Source organism: Notolepis coatsorum (genome assembly GCF_963971535.1).
Source record: "Notolepis coatsorum genome assembly, chromosome: 17".
Classification (NCBI taxonomy): domain Eukaryota; kingdom Metazoa; phylum Chordata; class Actinopteri; order Aulopiformes; family Paralepididae; genus Notolepis; species Notolepis coatsorum.
The window spans coordinates 60,640,242-60,664,898 of NC_140181.1; the positions used below are offsets into that span (position 1 = coordinate 60,640,242).

At 43.1% G+C, this 24,657-nt stretch overlaps 1 protein-coding gene across 1 annotated transcript in view; it reads left to right on the plus strand.

Moving 5' to 3' along the window:
- The window catches only part of LOC311244057 (band 4.1-like protein 1), a gene marked incomplete at both ends in the record, with an annotated part of 103,903 nt that extends 83,094 nt beyond the window's left edge, over positions 1–20,809 (plus strand). Inside the window, 6 exons of the mRNA XM_084333467.1 lie at positions 13,639–14,040; positions 14,269–14,496; positions 17,277–17,336; positions 20,135–20,224; positions 20,402–20,482; positions 20,669–20,809. Of these exons, the coding sequence (XP_084189593.1) occupies positions 13,639–14,040; positions 14,269–14,496; positions 17,277–17,336; positions 20,135–20,224; positions 20,402–20,482; positions 20,669–20,809 (1,002 nt within the window). The remainder of the gene's footprint in view (positions 1–13,638; positions 14,041–14,268; positions 14,497–17,276; positions 17,337–20,134; positions 20,225–20,401; positions 20,483–20,668) is intronic.
- Between the last annotated feature and the right edge of the window lie 3,848 nt (positions 20,810–24,657).

Here is a 24,657-nt window from a genome sequence, read left to right on the forward strand (position 1 = left end):
CACTAATTCTTTAATAAACTATCATGACTTTTCCTTTTTCCTCTGGGTGTTGTGTTTGCAGTGTCACAAGACAGTCATTGTCATAACAAAGAGCCTGAGACTGGAACACTGCCAGGTGTTAATTGCCCCAGAGAGAGGGGGGCCATGGATTACAATGAATTCTGGGTAGTGTTGTAGTTTTTTTACACTGTAAGTGTAAACTCTTGAAGGCCATTTTTCTCTGAATACGTTATATACTCGTACTGGCATCGCGTCCCGCTCTTAAGCCATACCGAGATATACCTCATCTCATGTACCTAGTGTACTCCATCAACGAATAAAAACCAATACACCCAGCACCTGCCAGGCCCCGCCCTACTGCCGTACTATATAGTACTAGGCGTGGCCACCACTCACTCTTCCTCTATTTTCGTTTCCATCATAGCGGATGCATGAGACACCCTATGCAACTAGTTGATATGAAAAGTTTAGAGAATTAGGTTGAGTGCTTACCGAAGATTTGCCTACCCCTGAAATCTTCGCGGCATGTTCTGGCGGCGCTCGTATGGGTTCTGCGACTCTGCAGCGGGATGCATTTTGATGCATCTCAGCGTCGAGTTCTGTAGTCTCCTTGTCTTGTTGACAGCAGACAGAGGGACAGCGTGTGAGGTGTAGCTATCGAGCTACCTCGCACAAGGTAGGACTTGCGCCACTAGGCATTATCGCTGGTGTTAGTAAATGCTGCTTGTTGTGAGTTGTATATCTGCGCCAGGGGCAGGATGTTTGGGTAAATGTCCCTCTGAGGTGGACGTTTCCCAGGCTGTCCTGGAGCACGCTGCTAATACTAAATGCTATAAATGCTGGGTCACTGTTCCCCGCTGTGGGATGTCACTAGGCATGACAATGCTGGCGTTTATGATGTGCTCGAGTTGTCCTGAGAGACAACCGAGTTGTGTATTGGCGCAAGCGGTGGGATATCTGGGTAAACGTTGTTGTTTTCCCCGTTATCCTGGAGCGCGCGGCTAACGCTATGCTATATTGGGCTACTGTTTCTGTTCTGTCTCCCTGGGGGTTACGAAGTGTATTCTGCCCTGCCGACGTTCTGGTCCTTGGCGGTCAAGGTGGATCGTCAGGTCTCATACCAGGCAGGTTTCCTACCAGCCTGGGGTTGCTGTAGACTGGAAGTAGAGTACTCCTCTTCCCAGTCAACGGGTGGAGTGCTATGGGCATCCCTCTCAGAGCGTGTTGCGACACGCTCGGGAGGTTCCGTCCTAGGACGGTTACGGCGCTGTCCGTGATCCGCCTGCTCGGTATGAGGGCATCTGCTCATTCCGTGGTCCCTCTTGGCCTCCTCTTCACCCCAGGAGGCGGTTACGGAGGTAGTTCTTTTCCAGTATGGAAATAGACCCGGTGAGAGGCAAGTAGAAGCGGCTAAGGTTCCCGTATCAGTACTGGGGGACCTCGCCCCTGGGGAGGGCCTGGGGTCCTCACCAGGGGGGTCCCCATGGGCAGTAGGCTGTCACACGTCACGTTTTTCACCGACACCTCCCTCGCTGGAGACGCGTCGGGCCAACGCAGTAGGGGGCAGCTGGCAAGCCATGCTGCCCGGTCTGCGCTACGTTCAATGTGTTGGTATTGAAAGCGGTCCTTCTGGTACTCAAACGGTGTTGATCAGGACGGACAATACGACGTCAGTGTCGTATATCGACAGACTGGGAGGAGTACGCTCCGCCCGTCTGCACCGGCCGGCTGGCTATGGGCGTTCTCCATCTGCGCGGCCTGAGGGCTCTCCACATCCCCGGCAGGGTGAATGTGGGTACAGGTGTAATGTCGCGGGCGGTCCTCACCCTGACGGGTGGGGATTACGTCCGGACATAGTCAGGCAGGTCTGGGACCGATGCCGTGCCGCCTGGGATTCTTTCCCCATACATCCGTTAGGTCAGTTGTTGGGCCGGGTACGTTGAGGAGCGCAGGTCCTTGATCCTGATTGCACCGGACCGGGGCGCAGCTGTGTGGTTCCCGGTCCTGATCCAGCTCTTGGTATCCCGTCATGGCCTGTTCCTTGGTCATCGCAGGCCCTCTCTCAAGCGCACGGGTCTCTGTGTTAGTTCCCTGTGCTGGGCCAGCTGCTGGTGGGTTGGCTGGTGAGAGGGTGAGTCTGGAGAGGATGGATCCTTTTTTTTTTTTTTTGGTTTTTTTTTTGTGTATTTTATTTTTTTATTATTTTTTAAACAAACACATAAACAAACATGACAACACACGATAAGATATACAAGCATTAGTTGTCAGTGCACATCCAATGAAATCACATTTTAGTTAATTGTCTTATATAGGATATACCCCTAATACCTGTTATCTAAAAACCTACACACATATGCTCCAGCTCGAACCCCCCCCTCCCGGACCCCTCTTTGGATAGTACCTCCATTATCCCTCGCTCCTAACCAGACACTACCATTATAAGCTAGCTTTTATTCTCTCCACCACTTCTAACCACATTGACATTTTGGATTCATTGAGACCCAGAATTCTTGCTGTAGATATTTCTTGATAAATCACATCGAGATATGTAAGAAACCAAACTTTCCGGCACATTTTTTCCAGTTGAAACCAGCGTGATGCGATCAGCTTTTTAGCTACTGTGATACCCGATAAAACCAATCTCTTTAGCTGTGGATTTACTGCAAACTCAAAAACATCATTCAATAGTAATACAGAGGGGTGTACAGGTATATTCCAAGATACGAGTTTTGATAATTGTTGGGTCACATCTTTCCAGAATGTCTTAACTGGTGGGCAGTCCCAATACATGTGCATAAATGTCCCTTCGTCCCCATTTGTACATTGGGAGCATTTGGAGTCTTGTTTAAGACCCATTCTGTTCAGTCTTATAGGAGTCAATTATGTCCTGTGAATATAGTTAAGATTGATTTGTTGATGGTCCGGGTTCCTTGATGTAAGTCGGACATTTGCCCAGGCTCCTTGCCAATCAAAGTCACTTTCCAGGTCTGGTATATCCCTCCTCCAGGCAGAGTCTAGTTGGAGGGTTTCATACGAGGACGTTAGTAATTGATGATAAAAATCTGAAACAAAACCTCTCGATGTCTCTCTTTCATAGAAGAATTTGTGGTATCTGTGGTGTTCAATTGGTATGTCTAATGGAACACCGTGAGACTTCAAACATAGCCGTAACTGTATGTAAAAAAGCCATGTGGACTTGGTGAGATTACATTTTTTGCATATTTCTCCATAACTACAAAAACCCTGTTTGTTAAAAACATCCCCTAATGAGTGTATGCCTTGCTCTTCCCATATAGGGAATCTTATAGGTCGTTTTTCAATTAAGAGTGCCTTGTTATTGAATAAGGGAGTATGATTGTGCCATTTATGTGGGTTAGGATATTTTTTTGTGTTTCACGCCATATCCGGATCGCATGAGTAGTTATGGGGCCAAATTTCCGTTCACAGTGCTTGATTGGTAGTTTAGTGTATGCTATGTCCTTCAGTCTATGTGGGGCTACTATGTTTTCTTCAAATTTTCTCCAGGATACTAATGCTTGGGGATCAAACCATGTTGTCAATGGTCTTAATGTGTACGCCTTAAAATAGTGGAAAAAATCTGGAAATGCCATGCCACCGTCTGCTTTATTTCTCTGTGCGGTGGATCTTTTTATACGTGGTGGTTTGTTATTCCAAATAAATTTGTATGTGGAGGAGTGTAATCTTTTCCAGTAACCCTTTGGAGGGGTAACGGTAGCATTGAACTGAAGAAGTTGATTCTAGGTAGTACATCCATCTTAACTATTGATATCCGTGCCTGTACTGAGTTTTTAAGTTTTGCCCACCTATCAAGGTCGTCTTTGATTTTGTTTTGGATTTTTGTGTAATTGTGCTTCACCGTTTGTCTTATGGTGGGGAATATTTCCACTCCCAAGCATCTAAAATGTTTTACCATAGGTATCTCTCCTGGGAGGGTTATATCTTTTTTTGCAGGGGTGTTAAGTGGAAGGAAAGCCGACTTCGGCCAATTTATCTTAAATCCCGATAAATCACCAAAGTTCTCAATCAACTTGAGCAGATGAGGCAATGTGGTGTTGGGGTTTTGCATGAACAATATTACGTCGTCCGCATATAAACAAATTTTATGTTGTGTGCCCTTGATTACGATTGGTTCTATGGATTGGGATTGTCTTATATATTGTGCTAAAGGCTCTAATGATAGATCGAATAGTCCGGGACTAAGAGGGCAACCCTGTCTGGCTGAGCGTGATACCGGAATGATTTTGGAGATGATTGTACCTGTTGTAATCATGGCCGATGGGTCTTTGTATAATACTTTAATCATATCAATGAATCCTTTTCCTAACCCCATCCTTTCTAATACTGCCCATAGATACGACCATTCCAGCCTGTCAAAGGCTTTCATAGCATCCAGGGACAGCATCGCCTTAGGTATGGTGTCGTCCTTGTCGGCATCTAGTGCGTGCAGTATTCGTCTTATGTTATCAGTGATCAGGCGGCCTCTTATGAAGCCAGTTTGGTCCGGATGAACTAAAGACGTCATATGCTTTTGTAATCTGATGGCTAATACCTTAGAGTACAGTTTGATATCGGTTCCGAGGAGGCTTAAAGGTCTATAACTACCGCACTCGTTGGGGTCTTTGTCTTTTTTAAGGAGGACTGTTATGAGTGCAATATTGTCATTCTTATGGAAGTTCCCCTCCTTGACTGAGTATAAGATCATATTTAGTAATAAGCAGTGATGGGAATAACGGCACTATAAGTAACTTCGTTACTAACGGCGTTCGTTTTTTCAGTAACGAGTAATCTAACGGATTACTCTTCCAATCTTAATAACGTTGTTACCGTTACTACAAAAAAATGCGGCGCGTTACTATGAATGAACCTGTTTCTTTCATCAGACATATCTCTGCGCCGAGAGGCAATAATAATGTTCTTCCTTGTTTAGTGGACAGTGCGCGAGCCAAGCATACATGCTGACGATTGGCTGAGGTTGAATACAATGTCATGGTAAGCCAATCAGAGGTGGAGGTGGGCGGGTGTCTAAAGCATCCAGAGTCTGACACACAGCGCGACAAGACAAGCGATCACTGATCAGTCAGCATGAGGCCGCGGTCCGTGTAGTGTACGTTTTGAGCTCAAAAACGAATCCAACGAACAACACAATGTCAACATGAGACCGCGGGTCCTTGAGCGTTTTGTGTTCAGTGTTCACTCTTTGCAGCGCAGGGCACTGGGTGGCTATACTGCAGTGCTGACAGCCTTATCAACAGTGCTGCACTTCCTGGTTTAATAGCACAGGCTTCAGCTGCTCAGAGATATATATATATATCTGTATGTCATGCATGTCTTAAATGTAATGATTAGATTAGTTTAGATGATTTGATTAGATTCTTATATCTGTATGTTGTGTATGTCATTGATTGATTGATTGAAAAGTTTATTAACATATTGCAGAATGGGTACAGTACAGTACAGCTCAATACATACAATTGTTAAGGGGATGCAGACCAGAGAAAGACTTTCGTCATAAATGTCATGAATTGAAAATGGGGGACCCTGATGTAAACAAGACGAAACTCTTTCTCTGGTCTGCATCCCCTTAACAATTGTGTGTATTGAGCCGTACTGTATTGTACCCATTCTGAAATCTGTTAATTAAAATGTTCAATCAATCAGTATATATTTGTTATTTATTTTTGGTATAGTGCTTAACAAGCATAATTTAATGTTGCCCAGTTGTGGCCTGTTGAGGGGCAATACATATCAAAAGTTCCAAAACATCTATTCTGTTTGTATTTGTATGATCCACTATATAAACATAGTAATTATAATATCTACATAGCCTACACATGGCATTTGATTGGAGGCTAGTCTCACTTTGTCCCACAGCAACATTAAAATAGTTTAGATTTGTGTATGTTGTTTATGTAAAAAAAAATCTTGAAAGTAACGCAATAGTTACTTTCTGAAGTAACTAGTTACTTTTATAATTTGTAACTGAGTAAGTAATTTAGTTACTTTTTGGAAGAAGTAACTAGTAACTGTAACTAGTTACTTTTTTAAAGTAACTTGCCCAACACTGGTAATAAGGGTCCAATTATGTCCCAACAAGAAAGGTACATTTCTGGTGGGATACCGTCTCTTCCAGGAGCCTTACCACTTTGCATTTCGGATATGGCCTTCTTGAGTTCCTCTAGTGTGATCGGTGTTTCTAACTGTTTAGCGTCATCCTCTGAAAGTTTAGGGAGAATAATTTGATTAAGATATGTGTCCATTTTGTTTTGATCGAAGGTCGTTTCTGATTTATATAAGTCGGAGTAGAATTCTTTGAATGTATCGTTTATTTTTTCAGGGTCTGTTTCAAGTACTTGTTGTGCTCTAATGGTAGTTATATCTGCAAATTTTGCATTAATTCTTAATCGCATGGCTAATAGGTGACTAGGTTTAGAACCTTGGGAGTACTGCTGTTGTCTTGTGCTGCGTATTTGTATTTCCGATTGTTGTCTGTATATGGCATTGATCTCTATTTTTAGTACGTTAACTTGATTTTCTAGTCTAGTTGAGTTGTTGTATTTTAAAGAATTAAATAACGTTGAGTAAAGCGTTTCCAGCTCAGCCAGTTTTGTGCATTGATTCTTGCGCATTTTGAAGGAAAAGCTATCAGTGAAATCTTTGATCATTCCCTTTACCGACATCCATATTATTCTGGGGTCTTGCACCGAGTTTGCATTCTCCCGTAGGAATACTATAAGAGCTTCTTTGAGTTGTGTAATGAATTCCTTGTTATTAAGCAGCATCGAGTTAAATCGCCATCTTGGGGCTCGGGAAGATAGTATACCAAATGTTCCTTTTAGGAGTAAATAACAGTGATCTGATAGTGCGTTGGGTATCATTTCCACTTCATAATTATCAAATAGTCTCGGGGATGCAAAGACATAATCTATTCTGGATAATGTGTTATGTCTCGCAGATCGACAAAGAGTACTTTCGGGTCGTGGGATTAAGTGATCACCATAAGTCATTTACACCTGTAATCTTCGACCAATCCTTTAATGCATTAGATGAATTCTTTTGTTCGCTGGAAAAGGCGAGGTAAGATTTGTCCATCCTTGGATTCCAAATGGCATTAAAATCCGCACCTATTATAAATGAGTAATCGGGAATGTCTAACATTGCATTGGTTAGTGTAGTGAAGAAATCCTCTTCGTACAAATTTGGGGCGTATACCGCTACCAACGCTATTTTCCTGTTCTTGTGTACAATCTTAGCTATAGTTATCCGACCTTCTACATCAGACCATACTCCCTTTAATTCAATATTCAACTTACGTTTAACGACTATGGCTACACCCCGAGTTCTCGTACCAATAGAAGAGTGACTAATATTATGATATGTGTTGTCCGTTAACTTATCTATGTCTTTCTCTAGAATGTGCGTTTCGCTTAGCAGAGCAATGTCCACCTGTTCTTTTTTCATCAGTGTGAGCACGCTTTTGAGTTGGTTATTTATTCCCCCGGTGTTCCAGATCATTATATTCAAACTAGCCATAATCTATACATGTTGTAGTGTAGTTTTTGGTAATGCTTCTGGAGTGCGAGGCAATAATAGATATACATCCAACTAGTGAGGTCCCGTTGAGAGCCGAGCTTAAAAACATACATATATACAAATAAAAATCCCCTTCCCTCCCCTCCCACCGAGAGTCGTACAGGATTGTGTTCCATGAACACAACCTTTGCGTATGACTCCCTCCCTTAAACCACCGGATATCCCAGAATGATCCAATTATCCTTAACATTCCTATGTATACCATAGGATCTAACACTCTAAATTCTACCATAAGTAGAATGTCAACTGTGGCTTGGCCACTTTCCCGTTAAATAAAAATTTAAATAAGATAAAACTAAAAATAAAGACCAAAAATAAGCTTCAATTATCATGCCCTAATCACTTACATTTTATATGAACTTGTGTAATTTATAATAACCCATGAATAATATGGAGGTATTGAACTGAAAAGAGAACCTCAATAAATCAGAGAAAACAGAAGAAAAAAAAACAAGTAAAAGGAAGAGAACATTAACTTAGATCTTAAAAGAGCTTTGCTATGCTTAAACATCTAAAGTATAAATTGGAGAAGTAGTGGAAATATTTCCAATTAATAAAAAGCAGTTTTTAAATACGTATAGGCAGCATTTCCCCTGGCCAGGGGTGGGCGATGATCCGTTGTGAAGAATGTTATTCCAGCCGGCCGCTGCTGTGATGGTTCTGTGGTTCTGCAGCTAGATGCTGTTGGTTATTCCCCCGAAGGGCTTCTGGTAGTATGTCTGGCCACGTATTGCTGTTATTCCAGAATGTTCCCTATATCAAAGAATGTTTTAGATGTTCTAGATTATTCCAATATGTCGTTTTTACAGTGTTCGAATGTTCCAGTATGTTCTGGAGTGTTAGAATTCCATACTCTTAAAATAAGGATTGCTTCAACGCCATGTTCATCTTCTCTGTATCGTTCCAATTTTGAATTCAATATGTCCGCAATAATAGAAGCCCAACGGGGAAAACATTCAATAACTCTGAGCTCGTAGGTCTCTCTGTCCCAAATCATCGGTTCATTAAAGTTTATACTATATGGTGTCCATGCATAACAGAGATTAAAAGGCCATTTATACACTATCCTGCGTGTTGTGCTGCCATGTATTTGGCTGCATCTTCAGGCGAGTTGAGGAAAACCCTTGCTCCTTGTTTATCGACGATGCGAAGTATTGCAGGGTATATTAATAGGGGTCTGTATTTCTCCAGATAGAGTTGAGACATCACCGTCTTGAACTTGGCTCGCAGGTCCACTACCTCACGACAATAATCTTCAAAACAGTGTATTGATATATCCTTGTATTTCAGATTGCCTTTCATCCTGCGAGTTTCACGGATAATCATTTATTTTATTCTGACTTGGCGCAGGGTAACCAATATCACTCTGGGTCTAACGTTATTGTCACTGGATCGGGTCCCCAATCTGTAGCACTGCTCCACCTCGGGTACTTTAGGAAGGATCGCTGGTCCCAAGATTTTCTGTAATTCTGTCGCAAACTCTTCAGGGTGTGCGCAGCTCACCGACTCGTCCAGACCGACTATACGAATATTCAGCTTGCGTCTTTGATATTCCATCTAGAATATTTTGGCTTTCTGTTCTTCATTGATTCGCTTAAGCTCCATCGTTATATCGTTGAGCTCCGTATTGAGTTCTTTGTAGTTTCCCTTCATCTCAGCAGTTAGGTTAACGTTGATATCATCTACGTCTTTGTAGATCCGAACGAAATTTTGTTGGTGGACTTCCATACCTGTTTCCAGTGCCGCGGTGCGCTTAATATGTGTCTCAGCGTCCACTCTTAGCGCTTCTATTTTGCATTCGATAGATTCTTTGATATCATCTACTTTTTGGGTTATTGTCTTCTCCATTGTCTCCATTGTCTTCTCCATTTTTTTCGTTTCATTTTTCATTTCCCGGATGATATATTCGGTGTCTGCGGAGGTATTTGTATGGGTTGAACTTGAAGCGGCCACTATCACGTCTATATTCTCTGCTATTTGCCGCACGTATCCTGCTTCCTTAGGCGGGTCCTCTGCGACTGGTTTTGCACTCGTTTTGCCTCTCTTTGGTGACATCTCGATTATTTTGGTCAATATAGTTAGTTGATAATCTCAGTTGATATATGCGTCAAGTTTTAAACGCATTGATGGTTTATAAATATGTTTTTAAAACGAAAAAAAAAATAACGGGTGAGCAGCTGTGTCACATGCGACTTACTCCATTCTAACGTTAAACCGGAAGCTGGATAAACCGGATGGATCCTTCTGTGGTGGGTACCATCCGGAACACGCATGCTCCCTCCACTATCGTTCGCTCTTTGTCTGTTACGGTGGCTCTCGTGCTGGTAAGGCACTGTCGAAACAGCGCCTGTCCCATTGGTTGTGCGAGGGCATTGCCCTTTGCTTTACGTTGGCCGGGCTGGCTCCCCCTGGGGGCATCAGGGCGCACTCCACTCGTGGGGTGGCGGCCTCTGCCGCTCTCCTGGGTGGGGCCTCGGTGGAGGACATCTGTGCTACGGCTTCATGGTCCTCACCGGGTCCCTTCGTAAGGTTTTTACCTCATGGACATGACCGGGGGTTCTGTCTCCCAGGCGGTTCTGAGGTCTGTGGCCTCTCCTGCTTCCCGCCCTTTGGTAGGGTAGCAGGCGTGTGTGGGCCACAATGTGTTGTCTCACACGTGGTTCCGCCTGTGCTGTGCGTTCAAGAGGTTCTAGTTCCCTCTTGTTTGCACTCGGGTGGAGTTGACTGCCGCCCCCTCTTCATTAGGAAGAGTGGGGTGACGGGACTCCCTCCCCCCTGATGTGGGCTTACTGGTCCTCAGGGGGTGCATTTGTCGGGCCTCGCGTCCGCTCTACCCCATATCTTATGGCTTAAGAGCGGGACGCGATGCCAGTACGAGTATATAACGACAGGTTATGTATATAACCTAGTTATATGAGTACTGGCTAAGCGTCCCGCTCTTAGCGTGCCCTGAGTTCCCTTGGGGAAACTTTTCTTTGGAAACAATTTTCAGAGGAAGAGTGAGTGGTGGCCACGCCTAGTACGGCAGTAGGGCGGGGCCTGGCAGGTGCTGGGTGTATTGGTTTTTATTCGTTGATGGAGTACACTAGGTACATGAGATGAGGTATATCTCGGTATGGCTTAAAGTGGAAATGAAGCAGTGCGATAAATACATATTCATAGCATCACATTAGTATTTAGATAAGCCACAGAAGAAGTCACGTTATAAAAATAAGCAGTTTCTAAGAAAAAACGATTTGTTGTGTACATTTCTGAAGCATTTAGCATTATGGGCGCGGCCATTTTGTTGCTGACGTCATACCGTGGGTTGGGTGTATACACTCTGGTTAGCTGCCTATATTGAATGGGTCAGTCAGCAAATAAAATGTTGCCTACAAAACAACGGGACCGCGGTGGTTCTGTTTGTATTGCTCCTGGCTGTTCAAACTAATTTTACCATGTGAGAGAGAGGAAAGTTGGTTAATTTCCACAAACTACCAGTGAAAAAAACAGTGTTGTTGACATGTTGGCTCGGGCTGGCTGCACTCAGGCGACGCGACCAGCCTGTTGGACAGGGAAGGAGGATCTGCAGAGAACACTTCATTGCCTCGGATTATGTTGTTGGGGTGGGATGTTTGTCCAGAAGACCACTAATCAGCTGAAGCCGGACGCGGTTCCCTCGGTCTTGGACAGACAGACCGGCGTTAGCTCTCGGGAGCGATCGCTAGCTAGTTGGCACCAGCCGGGGCCCGGCGTTAGCTCTCGCTAGCTAGCGTTAGCAACCGGAGCGTCGCGGAGCATTCAGCCTGCTGGCTACACAGCTTGTGTAGCCAGCAGGCTGAATGCTCCGCGACGCTGGTTGAAGTGGGTCTAGGTAGCCAGCAGGCTGAATGCTCCGCGACGCTGGTTGAAGTGGGTCTAGGTAGCCAGCAGGCTGAATGCTCCGCGACGCTCCGGTTGCTAACGCTAACTAGCTAGCGAGAGCTAACGCCGGGCCCCGGCTGGTGCCAACTAGCTAGCGATCGCTCCCGAGAGCTAACGCCGGTCTGTCTGTCGAAGACCGAGGGAACCGCGTCCGGCTTCAGCTGATTAGTGGTCTTCTGGACAAACATCCCACCCCAACAACATAATCCGAGGCAATGAAGTGTTCGCTGCAGATCCTCCTTCCCTGTCCAACAGGCTGGTCGCGCCGCCTGAGTGCAGCCAGCCCGAGCCAACATGTCAACAACACTGTTTTTTTCACTGGTAGTTTGTGGAAATTAACCAACTTTCCTCTCTCTCACATGGTAAAATTAGTTTGAACAGCCAGGAGCAATACAAACAGAACCACCGCGGTCCCGTTGTTTTGTAGGCAACATTTTATTTGCTGACTGACCCATTCAATATAGGCAGCTAACCAGAGTGTATACACCCAACCCCCGGCATGACGTCAGCCATGACGTCAGCAACAAAATGGCGGCGCCCATGTTGAAAACAGGGATATTATATTATATTTTTCAGACAAATAAGATAGATTTCACATTTGATTATAGAACCCTGTCTTACACAAGGTACACAACAAACAAACTAGGATCACATTGCTCACTGCTTCATCTCCACTTTAAGAGCGGGACGCTTAGCCAGTACTCATATAACTAGGTTATATACATAACCTGTCGTTTTGTGATATCACCATGATTCATAGGAAGTAGCTTGAAAAGTATCCCACCAAAATGTTCAAGTGATGGCTTATTTTGAAGGTATGAATCTGTACTTTCATAATTATGTAAAAAAATATTAATTTGAAGATCCCTCAACATGACCCTGAACACCATGCCTTAGCTACCCAATACCCACACACACACCTCCGACCGAATACTATAATATTACTAGGTACAGACGTTGCTGGGACAGAGAAGTCACACACACTCGCATACAAACTCTTACCACCAACGTTGCATTTTTATTTAATTTTTTTTACAGCGGAATCACTACAATTAACGTTATTGGCCTAGTAATATCATTACCTTGCAATTGCTGCAGCCTCCTGTTTTTCAAATGCCCTCCCATCGAGAAGTCAGTTAGGTCGTCAGGGGAGGAGGTGGTTCAGTGGCAACGACAGATCCGGGCTCATGCAGTAGTGGTTGAAATCTGTTATCCAGCTGTAGAGTCATTGTTGTTTGGAGAGAGTTTATTTTACTTTTTCCCTTGACAATCCCTGGCTGTTCTCTATCAGCCACAGGGTTGAAGTGAACTGATAGAAAAGCAGGCTAGCCTGTAGCAGCGCTAATGGTTTCTGGGCTAATGTTAGCTTAGTGTTTAGGCTCCATGTCTATTATCCACAGTCTTCCAAACTAAATATTTTTGTTTCAAGTACTGCAATATTTTGTAGATGTCCATGCAGTGTAGTGAGGGGATATTTATTTTTATCAAATAATAATTTTTAGTTTTTTTACATAGAATATAAAACAAAACATGACGGCACATAATACAGGAATAATAATAAACAGAACAACACCAGACAATACTAATAATAATAACAATAACAATAATGACCATAGAATAACATTAGAATAATATAAATACAGAACCTAAAAATGAAAACAAATTATATTATCACAAACACCACAAAAGACAGTGAGGGGATATTTTAATAAAAGTCTCTTTGATCCTAGGCTAACGTTACACGAGTTGCCTGTGCCTGCTATCAGCTTGTTAGCTAAGCTAACCAATGTTGGCTTCCTCATTTTACGTTAACATTAGGTTAAAGACATGAACAGAAATATAATGTTACTACACCTACTACCACTACCACAGTGTTTCTGTGATTATTACTCTCCGCTGGCAAACCCGTCTGAGGACGACCAAATGATGATTATCCTCTTCTGGCCAGTTGCAGTGTTGTCAGCGGTTCAGCCTGTCGATGCTGGTGCGCTTTCAAAATAAAAGTATCAAACAATACTCTCACAGTCCACGGCCCGCATTGGCCCATTTTTTTTATCGCAATGTATCATGTCACAATATATTGTTATACCAGAGTGTATCCATCTTTGTCCCATCTGTTTGCAGAGGGATCTGTGGGAGAGACGTCTGGGTTCTGTCTCAGAGGATGACCTGGACCAAGACACTCTGTACCTGAGGGAGACCCACTTGGGCATCGAGCGCAAGTGCTCCAGCATCACGGTGAGCTCCACATCCAGTCTGGAGGCAGAGGTGGACTTCACCGTCCTCATGGATCTCCAGACTGGCATGGAGGAGTTCTCCAAGGGCATGACGGAGTTGGGCGAGAGGGACGTGTCCCCCGATCGAGGTCTTTGTCTCAGCATTGACCTGCTCCAGCAGCATGCCCCCTCTGAACCACCTCCTCCCCTGGTGTCGGCTTCTCTCACCAGGGGAGCTAGCAGTAGCCCTTCAGCCAAGCCAGTCCAAATGGAAGAGATCCGACCAGAGGTCAAACGACATGATGGACAGGTAAGTCAAAGCCATTTGTATTGTTTATTAGGCAGAAACTCTCGCTCTTTGATGTATTTTTGTTGCATCTAGGGTTTATTTTGGTTTTGTCTGGGACGTCTTGTTGTGTCTTCTGGGACATTGTTTTGTTAAAAAGAAAAATGTAGTGGCATAATACAAAATAAAAAAAAGGTTCTCTAATAGGTTAATGCTAATGTGTGATTACAGCATTATTTTTCTTCTGTCAAGCCCATAGTACCCAAAAAACCAAAGAGGTCCGTGCCACTGTCATCATCGTCAATGGAGAGAGACCACACCCATAGAGACGGCAGTTATGTCACCACCACTTACACAACACTGAGCAGGGAAGCCAGTGATGTCATGGCCTCACCGACAGTGTGGAAGACCGATGTCCGAACTGAGACACAGCCCAATGGGTCAGAGGTCACCACTACCATTGTGGAATTCACAGATCAGGTAATTTAACACTTTGGCTGCCATGGGTTAAATTCATTATCAACCGTAGGTTGCCGGCTCTATTTGTCTATAGAGAAAGTCCCCTTCTTTGCAGGGCTATACCTTTTTAAATTCTATTGCTACATTGCCATTATTAGGGCCCATTCGAAGTCCTATATGTATTGTTCATTGTGTAGCAACGTTAAACTTTTTCATTCACATATTCATAGTAAAGTATGGTCTAATGTATAAGTATGTTTTCATCTCTTTCTGCAGCTTTCTCCAGAACGTGATCTATAGCCCCAAATACATTATATTGATGATGCAATACAGTTTTATGGCAATCAGCGCGATATAAAAAATTCCAACTAGACGTACTTCTAGAAGTTACTACACGTCATCTGATGTTGACCGGATGGGCTAGGGGGCGTTTATAATTCCGTGGGCAGCGTTATACCAATCATCTAATGTGGGTCAAATGTTGATAATAGCAGTTAGTATCGAAGACGGTAACTTTACACGCTAAAACTCACCCCAGTCTCCGCGCGCCGTTGGGCGATCATCGTAGAGTAGAAATTTTATCATTATGGGATGTAGATTTACCCGGTCCATCTCCAGCTTGTATAATGGTATATACGTCCAAATCATGTTGTTTATCGAGTTATTGGCAATCGATTGCTATGTAGTGTGTCGAGATCGAGTCCCGGGACCTATTAGCGAGTGCCCGGAAGTAATACGGCCGTCCAGCACAACCTCTACGGCACTTCCTGTTAAGCGATTGCGCCGATCGGCCACCAGATGGCGCTCCTGAACCGCCAGAGAGCTCAGTGGGTCCTCCTGGTGGATCTCAGGCCAGCGGAGGGGACATATGAATCCGATCCCAGATTTTTGAAATATTGATATTAAAGACGCTGTAAGGCGTCTTCGGCAACTTGAGCATGGCCGGGAATGACGTGTTTAGGCGTTTCCCGGCACCCAAAGTGCTAATACTTAGTTGAAAATGATTTATAAAAGTAAAGCCTGCATCATTCATACTAAAGTTTAAATAGACTTTGTTGTTGTTTTTGTTATTTTAACTCAATCAGCGCCATAGGTCGCTGTTTACCATGTGGTAAGAAGGCCACCGCTTTAAAGAATAGGGATACATGGCGGTGTTTGCAGGGCTCAAACTATATTTTATATCATAGCTATGGATATAAAACGATTGCCCATTTGACATCGAGTATCTATCGTTCAATTTGTGAAAAATAAATAATTTCATACAGTCCCATTTTATACCGTGGTGAATATGAGTATAGTTTTAGAGTAATCCTGTATCAACAATCAATCTGAAATCAACACTATATTATCGGTATTATGTTTCATCATGAATGCATGAAAGGGTCGGGGGGGCGGTAGTTTTTCTATGCTTTGATCGTCACCAACGGAATACGTTACACACATTACACACATACGTTCGGATCGCGGGGAAGGGATTCTTCGATCAACGCAAGATTGATACCACATAGCCCTTACCTTGACTAGGATGTACTCCAAAAAGAATATTTCAATTATCTGATCGCCATTCCAAGTATTGATGTCGATCGTGTTGCCAACATAATCCACCAAAGAACATGAACCGGGAGTGCTTGATTCTCCTCAATCCATGTGTTATAAACGCTTGTCCTGCCCGACAAGGAAAACCCGGACCAGCCTTTTTAGATCGACACACAGAGGGTTTCAAATGATGTGTAATACGGCCGCAAGGCGGCAGGCGGCGGTATTGGACGTTTGTGATCTCACTCAGACTCATTCCCAATGATAACACAGCCACACAACCTTGATGGATTATGTTTGGGAATATCGAATAAAAGAAACGATAGAAAACCCGACTTTTCTCGGGTTTGGCTTCCAATGAGTTAAGAACGAAATGAAAAGAAGTTTGGCATCCAAGTGCAAATGTAACAGTAAAGTGCAATAGTAATATACAATGTACAGATGATTGTATATGTATATAAGTACATGTGTATATATTGTGACAAGCCTGGTGGTGTTCAGGCTTGACACGGACCAAAACAAACTATTTCAATGTCCACACAAGCACAATTTCAATAAATAAATTATATTTATTGATTAATATTAACAAGTCCAATGGGCAATAGGGTAATTGTATAACAGTCCAGGGTCAAAACACGTATCAGGCTCTCGTACAAAAAAGGGATTGTTCAATACTCAAGTTTGTCTTCCGGTTCAGGGTCAGTACACAAGGGGGTTTCTCAGCCAGACTAGGGTCCAGTACACAATGAACACATTCTCGCCTTCACCTCTCCTCTCAACTACCTCTCACCTCGCAAAACTCCATATCACAATCTCTCTCTCTCTGTACTCCGCTCCTACCTCACGTCCACTCAACCATACTCTGTCTGTCCTAGTGTTTTATGTTATGTGTGTCTGGTGTGTGAGATGTGGGTGATCTCGTGGTGCACAGGTGTGTTCTATCAGTCCTAATTAGCTGCCTAATTGCTTCTCCTCTCCTCGTGGCAGTAGTATCTCCCATCCTTCACGTAGCCATGGGACGGGGATGATATCTGCCACAATATATATATACATGTACCGGTATATATGGACCACAGAGTGTGATTGATATAATCTATTGTGTAATGTTTGTCATGCTAGCCCTTATGTTTTGTAATCTGTCATTATGCCATGTGTGTCATATTGTGGAACCTTGAAAGTTGCTCATTATGTCTTTGCACCACTGTCATCAAGATAAATGTATGTGCACTATTTGTATGTGATGAGAAACATGTCCTTTCTTTCAGGATCATGTTATCAGTGGCTTAGGAGAAGTTCCATACTCTACGAGAGATAGTATTTCCCCTGTGAGTATATCACTGGCTGACTCAACCCGCAGCACTCTACCTAGGTCTCCAGGGTCTACACCTACTTACTCCACAACGTTAGAATTAGACCATGGACCAAAGACCTGCATTCTGAATACAGTTGTGTGCCTGACTGGATGCCCTACAGAGTGCATGATAAATAGTTAAAGAAAACTGTCAATAAAAAAACCTGGTAAAACCTCGCTTCACTTTCATAATGATGAAAGGATAGGGCCAGTGTATTTTATTAAATGTTTTCCTTATTATTAACATATACCAAATCCTACAGTGCATTCCTTCTACTCTATCCAACCCTTAGGAGCTCTCAAACAGGAAGCCACATGTTCCCCATTGTATGTTAAAATAATAAAATATTGCTCGCAAGGCGGCTGGGTGGCGCAGCGGACATTGCGCTTGTCATCAACGCAAGCGACACCGGGTTCGACTCCGGCTGTCGGCGTTGCCTCCGGCTTGGGCCGGTCGTCGTACTAACTCAATTGGCAGAGTTGGCGGGTGGAAGTCGATGGGTGGTAATCCAGACGTTGTGGACAGCGACTCCTACAGGTCGGTTGGGGGACGCCTGCACAGCAGAGACAGGAAATGGCAGGCCTCCCACACGTTACACCTCGCCAATGAGAGTCCGCGCTGGCAGGTGAAAAGATGTGACAGGCTGCCTCCACATGTATCGGAGGGGACATGTGATGCAAGGCTTCTATCCTCCCTACAACCGGCCTGTGGGGGGCATATGCGAGCAACGTTCAAGACAGGGGAGGGGAGAATTGGCACAGAGAAATTGGGATGGGAGAAAAATAGAAAAAGAGGAGAAAAGGTGGATAAAAAAAATATATATATTGCTCGCAAAACACACATTACTAGTTGTATTGATCTATCAATGTAGAGTAGTAAACAGAACAACGTAGTCCGAGAGAATGCCAGGAAGAAGTACTATACCCATGCTCATTGCCATGATGAATTATGCTGACCAAGGCAGCAGTATGGCTCTGTGACCTGCTTTAAGCCTTTTTTTCTTTATTCTTTTTAACAATAATGCAGTTCTGTGACTTCAGCATATGAGCTATAATCTTGTGTTGGCTGGATGAACCATACTTGTTAGTAAAACGAAAAGCCTTGTAGCTTTTGGTCTTTTCATAGGCTATGTTGACAATAAGATTGTCTGGCCTCATCCTTTAAGTAATAAAAATGAACGAGTAACTATACTAATCGTTTATCAACTACGAGTTACTGCACAATGTTTAGGAATGACTCAAGAAGTAACATAACAAATTAAGTGACATAACAAACCATCAGTTAACATTCATTTCTGATTAACTCTGCTGTGTCAGAGAAAATCCGTCTGTTCCCCACTGATTTGTCTGTCTGATTGGTGTTATACCATGGCCTGGTGCCTGTGTGAATAGCATACTTGATCAGGTGTTATACCATGGCCTTGTGCCTGTGTGAATAGCATACTTGAGCAGGTGTTATACCATGGCCTTGTGCCTGTGTGAATAGCATACTTGATCAGGTGTTATACCATGGCCTTGTGCTTGTGTGAATAGCATACTTGATCAGGTGTTATACCATGGCCTCATGACTGTGTGAATAGCATACTTGATCAGGTGTTATACCATGGCCTCATGCCTGTGTGAAGAGCATACTTGATCAGGTGTTATACCATGGCCTTGTGCTTGTGTGAATAGCATACTTGATCAGGTGTTATACCATGGCCTCATGCCTGTGTGAATAGCATATTTGATCAGGTGTTATACCATGGCCTCGTGACTGTGTGAAGAGCATACTTGATCAGGTGTTATACCATGGCCTCATGCCTGTGTGAATAGCATACTTGATCAGGTGTTATACCATGGCATCATGCCTGTGTGAAGAGCATACTTGATCAGGTGTTATACCATGGCCTCATGCCTGTGTGAAGAGCATACTTGATCAGGTGTTATACCATGGCCTTGTGCTTGTGTGAAGAGCATACTTGATCAGGTGTTATACCATGGCCTTGTGCTTGTGTGAATAGCATACTTGATCAGGTGTTATACCATGGCGTCATGCCTGTGTGAAGAGCATACTTGATCAGGTGTTATACCATGGCCTCATGCCTGTGTGAAGAGCATACTTGATCAGGTGTTATACCATGGCCTCATGCCTGTGTGAAGAGCATACTTGATCAGGTGTTATACCATGGCGTCATGCCTGTGTGAAGAGCATACTTGATCAGGTGTTATACCATGGCCTCATGCCTGTGTGAAGAGCATACTTGATCAGGTGTTATACCATGGCCTCATGCCTGTGTGAAGAGCATACTTGATCAGGCACGTCCTTGTGTCTCAGTAGCAGTGGAGAAGTCTTACCGAGTCGCTCACGGAGTAGAGAACCATCCATTTTACTCTCAAATCAAAGGAAAAGTATGAGATTTGCGTGCCACGTTTAAAAGTGAATTATAATGAATTGATTAATAAGTGGTAAATAAAGGTGTTACCAGTTTTTCTTTATTATATCCTATCATGTATTTTGTGGAGTGCATCTGAGAGTCTGCATGTTTTTGTGTATGCATGAACAGTAAACAGTGTTTATTTCACAACAGAAGGAACGTCACTGCTCTCAAGACAAAATGGTCATCATAAATATTACACAGATGACGGCCAGTGCTTGAAATGTCTGTACCCGTTTCTACCCTTCAGCTAATGAAATGCTTTAAACACAGTTGCGTTCCAGTCATCGTTTTGAGTGTTGCTATATACATGTGTTAATTTGCTTAATGCTATTAGCTGCTCTCCTGCTGTCAGGTACATATGGGCAGCCTGGGGAGAGAGGCGTCTCGGTCACCAATCCTCATCACTGAAAACGTTACCTCGGCAACCACTCATGTCACCAAGGTAGTGAAGCTTTGACAAAACTAAGCTATATATAACTAGCATCAGCAATGATTAGGGTCAGTTTGGTTTTTGCAACATATACAACTGCTGTATTAACTGCTACAGCTGACTGCATGCAAGCCAGCTGTCTTATCTCTGAAGAGTGCTTTAACGTAGAGATGCTGTTGTGTGTTGCAGACTGTGAAAGGGGGATATTCAGAGACCAGGATCGAAAAGAGGATTATAATCACAGGAGATGATGATGTGGACCAGGAACAGGTGAGTCCCTGATCAAGAACGGTTGGGTACCTTAAAATACCACATGTAGGGCAAGGACAGTGAGTTATTATTTGACAACGTTGCATGCACAAAATTGTTCCAGGAGTTATGAAATGAGATTAGTACCATTGATTTCTTTTAATGAATTCTGCGCAACAAGAATAATAATAATTTCTTCCCTCACAGGCTCTGGCTATTGCAATACAGGAAGCAAAGCAGCAGCATCCGGACATGTTGGTCACCAAGGCAGTTGTTGTCAGGGAAATGGAATCATCCACTGAGGATCCACATGGAGCATATGAGGTACATCTTCACTTCAAGCAATAATAGTTGGCTGAAGCTGCGTTCACAGCTAGCTTGTTTTAGTGCATCTTGTTCGGGGAGGTAAGAACGGATCCACACACTGAGGTGGTCCTGGTACACATCCAAGTGTACGCTGAGGTGGTCCTGGTACACTTCCAAGTGTACGCTGAGGTGGTAATACAGTCTGGTCAGAAAAATTGCCCAATATATTGCATATTAACCAAATAGAATTAGGGATGTCCGATATTATCGGCCTACCGATATTGGCATTAAAATGTAATATCGGAAATGATCGGTATCGGTTTATTTATTTAACCTTTATTTACCCAGGCAAGTAAGAACAAATTCCTATTTTATTTATTGTCAAAAGTATGCATAATGTTGTGTTAATTCCACAACAAGAGATATGTAATGTTAATTACCTGAAATTATTCAGTTTTTGGGGGGGGGGGGGGGGGGAACCCTGCATATATCGGTATCGGTTGATATCGGTATCGGAAATTAAGAGTTGGACAATATCGGTATATCGGATATCGGTAAAAAAGCCAATATCAAACATCCCTAGAATATAGAATGTTTTAATGTGTTATGTGCAAAATAAATTGGCATTGTTTTTTGGTGAAGTGCCCATTTAATAAAGCCAGTTTTTGTTGATACCTTTCCATATTTCTCAAAATGTCTTCCCATGGTTATCAAGATTATAGCTTTCACTCAAAATAGCAGTAGTTTCATGGTACACAACAAAATACCAAATCACATGGATCTGTATTTTGTCATTTTTGTGCAAGTCAAAGTTCCTGTTTGTCTGTATTATGTTCATTAGGATTCCAATACATGGCTGACCTCTATGATCACAAAGTCAATTTCACATCTGATCTGGGCCACTTCAAAGACCCCTCAGCCTTTTTGACTTTTAAGGTTGGCTTCCTCTTTTTTTTCCTCCATGCAGTCATGATTCCAACAGTCAAGAGCGCCCTCCTCAGGACTAGACATGTCAATGCCGGACCTGAGATGGTCACCCTTCAGCCCTCAACAGACTGAGGCATTCAGATGGGGACTAATGTACACACACACACACACACGCACACACACACACTTGAAACCCTTCCTGTCTGTCCACTGCTTTAGCAGGACTTGTTTATTTATGAACTTTTACTATGCTTTATGTACGTATGCATTACTCCAGCACTGAGATGGTTCAGTTCTTACTGGAGTGGTTTGATGAACATGCTATGATGGAAATGATTATGCTAAAAAACAATACAACGTTTCATGATCCTTGATTGGTTGGCCAAGATGGTGGCAGAACCTTTAATGGTATATTAACGGTACACTCCAAACCTGTCTGGGTTAGTGTAATTATCCCTCAAAGGAAACAAATGGGAGTGTTTTTTTTGTTCGTTTTCTTTTTTATGAATATCTGTGCTAATTAATTGTGGAATCTTCCCTTGTCACCCTTTTATTCGTCCCATGTTGATGATGTCATGTGAGACACAGGTGGCCAAAGGAACTTCACCCTCTTCAATACGTCCTACTGTACTGTATAACGTGGATAGTGACCCCCCCCCCCCCCCCCCCCCCCACTGTAGACTTCAAACTACTGACCACACTAAACCCTACTGTGTCCGCTTACATACATACCTACTTTGTAAAGAAATAGTCGTATCCATTAGAGTTTAGGTCCAGTACTATTGAAATGCATGCGGTGAAGCAGGGTTTAGTGAGGGGGAAGAGAGAAAAAAAAAGCCTACCTGTAGTTTTTATACTTGCATAGCCAACCGAACCAGTACCTACGCTTTGCTTCACTCCCCTAACCGTAACTGAAGGAGATACAGTAGGGTGTGATGACGCACAGACTGCAGCGACACGCGGTGCCAATGAAATGTACATTCTAGACCTGCCTGATTGCCTCCTGGTGGCACAGATTCAAACGGAGCAGATGGGCCAGAGTTGAGGTGGAGAGACGACCGCTTTGATGTCCTCCCCTCTACCTCACCTTCCCTCGAGGCTTTCACTTATCTGTCCTGCAACAGGAGAGGTGCAGCGTAAAGGAAATCCTGCAAGGACACAGGGCAGAGTTGCCGCATCATGGTGGACTTTAGTGGTTTTGAATAACCGTGAGGAGTTCCGCAATATGGTGTGCGGACATTACAGGAAACGCTCGTCTACAATGTGCCCATTGTATTCATTTGAACAGTGACAACGTGTGACAACATGTATACATGTCAGTGTTTCAGAATGAGCGCAGGTTACCTCCTTGTGCTCTTAGCTGTATACAAAACCACTACAGCCATTTTGTTCAAGCAAATACACACAACCGTGTTCACGTTGCCAAACGAGCATCCTTATCAACAAGTCTAGTATTTGAGTTAACATTTGCATGGTAATGACTTGCATTGTTGGATTTAATTGAGTGCTATGAAATATGAACTCAGAATGACTAGATCACTGAATGAACATGCAAACCTCCAGGACTATAATATGTTGGATCCCAGTCTCTGTGATCAGCTACGCTTTGTCACACATCTGCTCCGACCAGCGGATCGTCACATAGGAGAATGAAGCTTCCCAATAGGAAATGAAGAACATTAGGTTGTGGTATTCATTGCAGAAAGCCACAGGTATCAAGGACATAACACATTCTGTTTTGCTAATCGCTACAGCAGATGAGAATATTTGAGATCACAGCCTTACCTGTTTAATCTTAAAGGCATCAGTACCATTTCTCTGTCTCACTGACAAATAGCAGTCCTGTTGACAATATATCTGGTAATATTATAATAAAAATACATGTAAACACTTTTACACCTGAGGGAACATAGGGAAGGCTCTAGGAATTTACAATATTATCCAATATTTAAATTTTTTATTTTGATAGCAGATATTTTACACTGTATAAAAAGGATCCTCATCTTACAAAATGCCCTGCATTGCCAGAATGGCTTCATGCGTAAGAGTCCATAACAATTACTTCTTCAAGCTAAAGTGTTCATTTACTGTAGGTGTTTTTTAGTACACAGAATGTTAGAAGGATGCCATAGACCTTGTCGTGTGCCAATGTAAGGTTGTAGTTGGACTGTATAAAGCGTTTTTGTATGAACTACTTCCAACGACTTTCTATGAAGGTTTCTTTTCACGACTGGTGTGCCAGAGAGCCAATTACATAAACATGACAAGTCCCTCTATTAATTAAGGTATGCTGACTTTGTATTACTTGCCCAATTTATGTTAGTCTATTATACTGGGATACTGGTTTTCTTTTTCTTATAAATAAATGTTTTAACTCTTTCACTACCACACGCCACAGAAGGTGAAAGGGTTAAGGGTTAATAGTGTGGTAGTGAAAGGGTTAAGAAACTCTGCTGACATGTCAGCTTTATGAAAATGTCTCTTTTCAGACACGAAAGTCGACCGTTTCCTGGTGTGAAAGTGCAGAGGTGGTGTAGTGTCTGTGGACAGCCCACATGTGATTTTATATTTGATTTCAGAATACTTAAAAAAAAAAAAAAAAAAAAAAAAAAAAAAGTGATAGATGAATGTGGTCTTAACGGAAGGGTGTAAACACATTCTAGCAGCTGTACCGACTTTGTATATTTGATGCAGTTTTGGTCCATTGTGAGTGAGTGAGGATGTAAATCGGTTTAGTGGTCCTGGTATTGATGTACACTAGGGGGCGCCAGCTACCCAAAATAAAAGATAAACTTAGTGCAGTTTTCAACATATCAAGCATATCCAGTGGAAAGCCTTATCATCATCATCATCATCATCATCATCATTATTCACTAAGGGAAGAGCCTTAAATCATCCTTGGATCAACGTAATAAGGACACACCTACTCAAGGGGCTCTTGCACTGGAAGTCTGACAAGTAAT